A 9609-nucleotide genomic window follows, 5' to 3' on the forward strand; every position below is an offset into this window, starting at 1 on the left:
AAAAGATAATAAAAAAATTGACCTCTGCTTGCGTTTGCGTCGATAAACGCTGCAGTCGAAAAATCAACATTTTCTTCTAAGAAATGTGAGGTAATTTATCTAACGCGCAGGCATGTAATAAAAACCCAGGGAAAGAACATCATTGGCACACGCCTCGCGCCGAGGTACGTCCGAAAACAGAATTTCTGTGTACGTACATTTAATTTTATGCGTAACAACGCAAGGCTAGTTTGTAGAGGAAGAAACTGGTTAAACCTTTTGTTATAATTGTTACAATAAAATAATACGTGCATTGGATTTATTTAGATTTTGACACGCGAAGTACTCATTTTTACGAGCGACGCCTAGTGGACCGCAAGAAAGGCGAGCCTTATCAATTCCGACCTTCCTTATCAATTATTCAGCTCGAGCAAATTGTGCCATAATCAAGCGTGCACGACACACGCGAGCGTACATAATAATTCACAAGCGTAACTCGTGTAGCTATTATACCGTTACGCAGGTAACATTAAGCAATTAAAAGAAAACACAGCGATACGATAACTTCGTTAAGGGAAAGAAAAAGTGGATTATGTAGTTTCGTTCGTTATTAAATAACATGTCCGTATCACATAATTATCAGATAAACTCATGCATGTTTCTGGGTTATTTATAAATCTCGCTGCAGCAATCGCAGCTTGATTAATGTATTACTTCGTAGACAAACATCCGGCGCATGAAATGCCAACATTTATTTCGTTGACACGCGAGAGGAGAGAGAGTTAGAAATTTCCAATAAAATAGTTCATCGATTTCCTATCGATTCATTAAAATTCTGGATCCACCAGTAATATGTAATATTATCCAGTTTAATTTGCACGTCCAATAACGTCGACCAAGTTCATATTAGAAACATCAATATGACGTATTCCAGCTACTAACACAAAATTTTTAAATACCTGGTATACCAGAAAACAAACAAAAATTTCCTTTAATAGTTCTATTTATCTTCGTGCACGCAAAACAATTATGAAATAAAGAATAAAATAATGTAACGTCTATAGGAAAACTAGAAAAACTCCAAAAAAGGAGCTGTGACAACGTGTAAAACATGTGGGAGTATCATAAAACAGGCCCTTCTCCTCGAAGCTAGGACTTGGGTCCGAGGCATAACCGTTTTTCCAGACGTATCGACTGGTCACTCTGTTTCAAGGCGTTTTGACGTGCGTTTGCGATGGTTTCAGGTTTCGTCCGGACTGGTTTCGTGAATTCGAATTTTTGTAATATTGTGGATTTGTGAATATAAATTCGTTATTTCTATTCAATCTATATTTCCGCACATATTTCATGGAGCATTCATGTCCAGGTAATTATTATAATCCCATTGTTACGAATAAAAAGATTATCACAATCGTTTAAATGCACGTGAGTGTTCAAAAACTGTTTCCTTGAAACTAAAAGATAGTACGTAAAATCTTTTAACACGGTCATCGTTATCGATTTGTTCACAAGATCTATCGTAATCCTTATCCCAAGGAATTATTGATTTCCGTCGATGAAAAAAGAAACTGATTATCTTTAATAGTTAACTGCATTATCTCGGCTATCGTGTGCCCTCGAACGTTTGAAAGGAAACTATGAGGAAATCCGGGAATGTCCCGACGCGGCGCGTCAAGAAGCGCGGGACACGCAAACTCATGATCGAATGCAACCTTATCGCCTATTCGTTGGCAAATCGGTCGTATATCAGACACGTTGCGGATACGTGCAAATCTCACGGTATCTGACGATGACGGGGCGATGCGTCGTTATCAGCGAAAGCGTGGCCGTGTACCGAAACGTGAGCGCGGCGGCGATCCGAGCGTTCCGGTACGGCGCGGTGACACGGTGACGACGCTCGCGTCGAGTGGCGAAAGAAGAAAGCGCGGCGAACAAAAACGAAACGCAAAGGGGAGGCGTGCGAAGGAGACGGAAATAAACACGCGGAAAGGAGATAAGGATAATGCTAGGGAGCCGGAAACGAAGGGAGGACAATAGACTATCGAATCTGTGCGCGAAGCCACCGATCTTTTGTCTACGTTTCACGTCATCCACGAAGGTGTCACGGTGAGGATCGCGGAAATAAAGAGTCACGTACGCAGCCGGCCGCGCGGAGGAATCGTTCTCTTAACGATCGGTGATACAGTCGAACTGCCGTAAGGAAGGCCGATTCGGCGACGTCTGCCTGCCAGCGATTAGGCCCACGAGATCGTCTCCCCCGTATTGTGTAAGTCTTTCCTTTGTTCCAAACGCGGTTTTCATGCAAATCCAGCCGCGCCTCGTTATTCGCAAACGTATCGCTAACGATCTCCTTTTTTTAAATAAATTATGTGTTCGTTTGAGATAAAAACCTTCGGGCAGTCAAGGTAACCGCGTATCTTTCTAGAGAAAAAAAATGGCGTCGCTCCTTCTTACCCATGTGGTCCTATACATATATACAAATAATTCTTGAGGAAATATTTTACGCTGCAGGAAACGTTAATTAGGAATACGTGCACGTACAAATTGTTCGATATTGTGTCTATTCGAATTTCTCACAAGCCCATAAATGTTCACGGTCTAATCATAATTGATATATGCAGTTGTATGGACGCGTTGATTTGTAACGGGTGTAACACGAGTCACCTTGCCCGCAGGGGTGAATGAACTTCACGAATGTCGGATTATAAATGAGCTTCTCGTGCGTTGCGTGTGAATGACAAGTGCAAAAGGGATTGAGTGGCTGTTCGGGGTTAAAATTCAGTTTCAAGCGAAATGGGCGTCTGAATGAACCAGCAAATTATAATACGTAGATATATGGCGATCTCGCCTAGTTACAACGCGCGCATAGCAATTGACTAGATAACTTAAATAAATGAAAGAGTTTAAAATAAAGAGCTGCGATTTTTCAGAAATTCTAATAATACTATGACGCAATACGTGAAGATTGAATGAGGAATAAAAATTATATGGGATTTTTATACAATTCTGATAACTCGTGAAATATTATTGGTTTTGAATCAAACTCGATCGTATTTTTCATTTCTGCTTTTAAATTAATCAATCAAATCGGATTGCCGCTGTAATCCGGGTATCCTTAGTTTAAACTAGATTCGTGAGATTTTTCAAACGAACCGTGGTTCAAAACCTTCGCGTCGGTTCATCGGGTTTCGCCTTTTATCTCTCGTACAATGTTTACCGACGGTATTATTACATTTGTGAACGGTAGACTGAATATTAATGAGCAGGCGAACGTGTGAATCTAAAATCCATTTCCAATTGTCCTCTGTCCTCCACCGGTGAATTTCGACGTCCCATTTTATGTGAAACGATACTTGCGGAACATTATTTAAACACTCAATTTAGAAGTCATGGCGAAGCAGAATTATGAACTTTATTTTGGTACATATATCCGAAAAGCTATCTGCTATGTAATTTCAACGCGACGATTGTAATTCAAACGAAAAGTTTCCGAGCTTGCGGAAATTATTTCTTTCAATTCCGTTCGAAATTTATTACACACGTCGCGTTTCATTATATTTTTCCCTTGCCACAATTTTTTCAGGTTTAATGAAATATCCCGGCGTCCACCCACGGGCGGAGGCGGAAAACGCAACGCCGCGCGCCGCGCCGGGAGTACAGAGAGATGATCGATTTTATCATGTTTGCCGAAGCTAGGTTGAATACTAATCAACCTACCAAGGCATTTCAATATTCCCTCGTTTCATCTCTCGTCCGTCTCCCTCCGCCGTTCGCGTTTCCCCTGTCGAGAAATCCACTTCAAAAGCAATCGCGATATTTGGACACGATGTTCATTACACCGTGCGAAGCGGTTCGGGAAATCACAGACTTCGTTTCGTCGCGAATTCCTACGTCCTTTTTCCCCAACCTTTTCCCCTCCGTCCGATGTATTTTTATGTTCACCGAATTTCCCATTCGAGTTTCATAGCGTCAATGTTTCTCATAAGGGAACAAATATGAAACTGTCGAACGCGTACAAACAGCAAAACCGAGCTCGAATATTAACCGAATCAAACATGGTGGGTATGTCCCGGTTTCTCCCTATTTTGCAACGCATCTAAATATTCGCTTCTTCGTTTACCGTGCAAAAAAATAAAAACGTGACATTCGAGTGGAAAAGTTTCAACGCAATTAAAACTGTAATCGATTGTTTTAATCCGTGCGATCAAACTCACAATATTTCCTCTCTCTCTCTCTCTCTCTCTCTCTCTCTCTCTCTCTCTTTCTCATTTTTATTTAAATTTTAACTCTCAATTAATGTTTCCATTGAACGCACTCGCCTCCCGTGACGCGTTATTCATTCACATTTGAAAACAAATTCTATTATACAATTGCACACGACTTCCTCACTTGCCGATGTGCGCGTGCACGTGTGCATTAATGCCAGCTAACTCGATCGTAAAATTGAAAGCCAGAGATTTACATTTTTTTGCATACCCAGTTTAAAAATATTCTGAATGCGAGGCTAATGCATATCTCCCGCGCAGTATCCAAATTTGAAAATCCATTGAATCTGCTGCGTAAAACAGACGTACGTACCTGTAATATACCTGTAAATAAAATCTACGCAAAAACTCGTCCAACCAGCGTCTAAATGCGCTGCGAAGCTTTTTCCTTTGTAGCTGATTCTGCATACTTTTTGCATTAGCGCTCTTATGAGAAGCTGCGATGCTCTTTTTTCACGCTCATGCACGAAGGAAGCTATGAATGATATTCAGAAACTTATCTGGCAAGGACGCAAGAAATCATTTTATATGAAATTGTATACGTTTACACTTTACATATTTCTTCTGTACGCGATCGTACATTAACGTCTCAAAAAGACTCGGGTTACGTTCTGCTGGTTAATTAGCCAGTTATAAGAAGCAAATGATGATAAATAATAGTTTCATTTAGTGTGCATAGTATTGCGCGTATATTAATGTAATGGCTGCAATTACTCCGCCAGACAATTATTCTTCAGATATAAACACGGAAATGAATATCGTGAACGCGCGTCTCAACGAGAATTTAATCGTTTAACGTAGAAAGGAGGAGCGAAATTCATTATAAGAATGGTTGCAGTTGAATTTTCCAAATATCGGCGAAAGAATTCCGTAAATTCTAAGGACTCTGAGAAGATTGTAGGATCAAATACGCGATGAAAATGAGCCTGGCGAACGTAACACTGTTGTACGTATGACCCAGTTGGAACAATTTATCAGCGCTGCAGACCGTGCGGCTTGCTCTGAAAAAGGATAAATAACAGATAACGAAAGATAAGCCGCAGGCCAATTTATCGCTACCGTCAACAATGTCGCGGAGAGAGAGTATGACGGTAGACGCGGATGGTGCTTTGTGCGAATTCCTCCCATCCGCGTAAATAGGAAGGCGACGATCACTTAGCGTATGCTAATGAATTTTAGTTACAAACCAGTTTTCAACGGGGTTCGTGATATCGATACGCGCCGAGTTTCTTTCACGTACTCGTCGGCCAACGTCATACGTACTACATACTTTCATATTAAAATGCGAATGACACACCGGGTATCTTTAGAACGCGTTATTTCAGTCGACTCATTTCATACTGAAAAACACTTACATCTCGGGCGAACTTCTCGATGTCGTGAATCGAATTTCAAATAACGTGAGAGTACGTTGGATCGATCATATTCTGCCATACGATCGATCTCGAGAAGTAACAACTAACGAATTTCGATCACGTAAAATGAAACTTGTACCGTTTTAATCGTGCCATACATTTCCTCGATCACGCTCGATCACCTTTAAAGGTAATCGATCATTGTTCCGCGAATCTTGGCTTACATGACTCAACACGTACGTAAAACTTTTGATCAAATATTTCCTACACGAAAATATCTATAACGAAAGAGTGATTTAGACCGTAGATTTAATTTGTTGATATGGGAAACTAATACTTGCTAAGCCGCTTCGATTTGATCGGCGATATCCATGCGGACGACGGGTCCAACCGGTGATCCACGAGAACCGGAGACCCTCTCCCTCGGGCAAGATTGACATTAGAATCGTGATCGAAGGACTGTGTGCGCACGCGTGTTCGGTCGAGCGGGCGCGTTTAGTGGTAAACGTACACGTGCATTCAAATGAATCTAGTTGCGCTCCAGTAGTTTCCAGTATCCGCGAAGAATTTACGCGTAGCTAGTCTCTGTGATCGAGTGTGTCGTACTGCAAGAAAACCGAAGAAACCTAAAGAGCTCCGTGCCACGTGACGACGTTGGTGAGTGATCGTAGAGAATCCTAACAGCCGAGAATTGAATCGGAAGCGAAAACCGTATTCCCTGTTCGAAATTACATTGCGCCGAGGCTGCGTCGCACGAGTAGTTCGCCAGACCCGCGACCCACGTGCGATGCGAATATCTGTTTTACATACGTGACACGGTTGATCGCGAACGAATGACGCCTGTTGCGTGGACGTCACGGAATCGGAAAAATTGATGCAACGCTTAGTTTTTCTCAGTACCATCGGTGCACCTACGGAAAATCGCAAGCTGCGTTCATGCCAGCTGTTAGCTTGTCATCTATCGACCTCGTCGACGGTGTAACGCAGTTCTCCGCGAATCTACTTTCCTACTCGCTGTTGAAAAATTTAACGATACTAGCGTGAGTTAATTTAAAAAGAATTTGCGCGACGTCTCTTTGTTTCCCGTATATCTCTTTATCGCTCCGCGCACAAATGCCACGCGTTTCGTTATACGGATATTATCGAAGAAAAATTAGTATAGAATAATAGTAGATAAATTTTCGTTTGACGAACTACTAAATATAGCACGAGCGATAGGGTAATCTGTATTATTAGAAACATATCTCTGGCTATCAATCCTTTGTTTTTAAGTATTTGTTTACTGTGTAGAATTTCAAGGTCGATTTTAATCGATACGTACACATAGTCTACTCTGCCTGTGTACGAAAATATCTCGCCCTTGTACAAAAACTATTCCAAACATTAGTTGAGAACACAGCCGAGTTCTGAGAGCGTCTTATCTAATGAAATATTAACGCATGTTTCCTTATTTTATCAGCATTAAAAGTGATACATTTACAAATTATTTCCTCCTTATTAGCAATTGGAATTTTACATCTAAACCTCTTTTAAAATACCTAACGTACAAAGATTGTTCCAAATATTACTTTACGAAACACCTGAGTTCTAAGAATTTCTTACCTAATAAAATCTTAACGTGCCTTTATTATTTCAGCATTAAATTCATACATTTAAAAAGTATTTATTTTCTATTTTGAATTGGGATTTTATGTTCCACGTATCTTAACGATTATTATATATTTAATGTTTCTATTATTTACAGATTAGAAATTCGTAAAGATGGTGTCTTCAGTAATAGTGGAAAATGGGAAAACCAGCCCACCAAGAAAACCTTCTGCAGTGGGTATTGGTCCAGGCAATTATCGCTTAGTCGGTTGGGACATGGATACTACGGGAAAGAAAGTTATTGACGAGATATGCCAAATAGCTGGATACACACCGAGTTCCTCTTACTCCCAATACGTAATGCCATACAAGGACCTTGATCCTCCAGCCATGAAGAGGCACAATATGAAGATCGTGACTATCGGCAAGTTTCGCGCACTTAAAGACAATAAAACGAATAAGGTATGTCAATAATTCTAGTGATATTACGAAATTAATATTCTTTTTATTGAATTGTAAACTTCTTCGCAGGTATTAAAAACTAAGAGCGAGGTGTCTGCTCTGGCTGATTTTTTAACATGGCTAGAATCTATTAGAGGGGATGCAGCCGATGGTGTGATATTAGTTTATCACGAACCGCGTAAAGTCATCCCTGCCATGTTACTTGAGTCATTGAAGAAGTACAATCTCCTAGACCGATTTAAACAAATTGTAAAAGGATTCGCAAACGGATTCAACGTTGCCGAAGTGAAATACGCGAATATAGTTCGAGCTTACACGCTCAGGATGTTGTCCCGTACTTTACTTAATCAAGTATGCAAACACTAACGAAACGTAGAATGCGTGATCCAACAATTGTAATGTAATTATAATTAACATTATAATGTCTTGAATGCAAATTTGTCGTAATTCCAGGAAAAACAGTTAGACAATGCAAAAGACAGAGCGTGCCTAGCTTTACAAATAGTACAACACTTAAGTTCGTTGGAAGTGATAAAGGGAAACGATGCTAATGGTAGTGGTGACAGTGATAGCGCCATGAAAAAAACTACCGAATTCATTAGAGAATTCGTTCAACCGGTAGAGGTAGAGGAACAGGAGTACGCAGGTAGATAAAATAATACGAACGTTCAATTTTATTAGAAAAACGAGATTTCTTCGTTTAATACGTCGATGTTTTTCCAGAATTAAAGATAGTTTTTGAACGTCAAAATAGCTTGAAACCTATTTTCGGAGTTCTGTTTCGCGTAAATCGTCGGGAACGTCAACACGCTAGTCCATTACGACGGCTACTTGCCGAGGCGGGGATAGAATACGCCCAGTTGCGAGTATGTATTATCCCTGACAAATGTATATACACCGTCCGAGGCTTGATTACTTTTACTAAAAGTGCCAATCTAAACTGTCCAAATTATTTGCACCGCAGGATGCCTGGAGCAACGGAAAGAGAGAAGGTTTAGAAAAACTAATAAACGAAAAGTTGCCCGCGATCGAAGAGAAGAAAGTCGAGGATTTGCTAATCCTCCTCGAGGGTCATTTCGACCCTGATAAGAACCCGAAGTTGAGGGTATCGATGGATAAAACTGTAATAAAAATTGAATCTAAGATCAACGACGACAAGCAAAATAATAATAAGTGTGATTCAGGTACTGAAAGTCCGGACACCACTACCTCCGATTCACCGCACAAAATAAAGTCCGAATCTTCTGACAACAGTACAATCGTTGTAGAAGATTAAGAACTGGATTCAGTGTCCGTTCATCCATTCAGTGACTTTTAACTAATTATAAGAACAACATTTCTTATCGATAACTGAGTTTTCTAATCATTCCGTTCGTTCTTATCATAACGTTATTCTAATGTGATAAAACGTGGGTGTTATTCGTTACAGTATTGTATTTAAGTTTTTATTTTTGTTATAACAGAGTAAACTATGTATCGTTGGACGATACAGAACACTTAATTTAGTTAACGAAAAGATGATGTACAAATAACACATTAATTTTCCTTTAGTTAACGATAAAAAGAAAGAAGGATATTTAATTTTTCGTTTTGTTTAACTATTAATTTTATGCTCATTGATTTTTAGTGATGTTGTAACGAGTGATTGTTTAGAGACTGTCGACATACAAATATAATGAGACGTAATACATTTTTTGTTTTTCATTTTTTTGAGATTAGCAATATGACGTTCTCTTTTTTTACTTAATACTAGTGAGTTCTGCGNAACGAACATTGTGCACTTGGTTGTATTTACACGTTGAATTTCGTTGTACTGAACAGCTAAATAAAGATTTATTAGAATCGTAATTTTCGCCTCGGATCATTATTAACTTCATTTTTACCCCGCCTCGTCTTTGGAACCTTTGTCGTATTCAAATTATAAAGTATAATTTGAAAACAATTAAGCTTTTACCCAGCAT

General features: G+C 39.7%; 1 protein-coding gene across 3 annotated transcripts; it reads left to right on the plus strand.

Annotated features, from left to right (window-relative positions):
* The first annotated feature begins 1870 nt into the window (after nucleotides 1–1870).
* On the plus strand, nucleotides 1871–9212 carry exu (maternal protein exuperantia). Of its 3 annotated transcripts, none has more exons than XM_018037696.2 (6): nucleotides 1871–2245; nucleotides 7344–7648; nucleotides 7718–7999; nucleotides 8102–8294; nucleotides 8372–8514; nucleotides 8613–9212. In XM_018037696.2, the coding sequence occupies exons 2-6, from the start codon at nucleotides 7361–7363 to the stop codon at nucleotides 8922–8924; spliced, it is 1218 nt and encodes a 405-aa protein (XP_017893185.1). In that variant the 5' UTR covers nucleotides 1871–2245; nucleotides 7344–7360; the 3' UTR covers nucleotides 8925–9212. The 3 variants fall into 3 exon arrangements, with proteins under 3 accessions (XP_017893185.1, XP_017893183.1, XP_017893184.1); XM_018037694.2 differs by lacking the exon at nucleotides 1871–2245 and adding an exon at nucleotides 5872–6256; XM_018037695.2 differs by lacking the exon at nucleotides 1871–2245 and adding an exon at nucleotides 6489–6639.
* The last annotated feature ends 397 nt before the right edge of the window (nucleotides 9213–9609 follow it).

The sequence above is a fragment of the Ceratina calcarata genome, unplaced genomic scaffold (genome assembly GCF_001652005.2).
Source record: "Ceratina calcarata isolate Rehan_Ccalc_2016 unplaced genomic scaffold, ASM165200v1 scaffold178.2, whole genome shotgun sequence".
NCBI classification, from domain to species: Eukaryota; Metazoa; Arthropoda; class Insecta; order Hymenoptera; family Apidae; genus Ceratina; species Ceratina calcarata.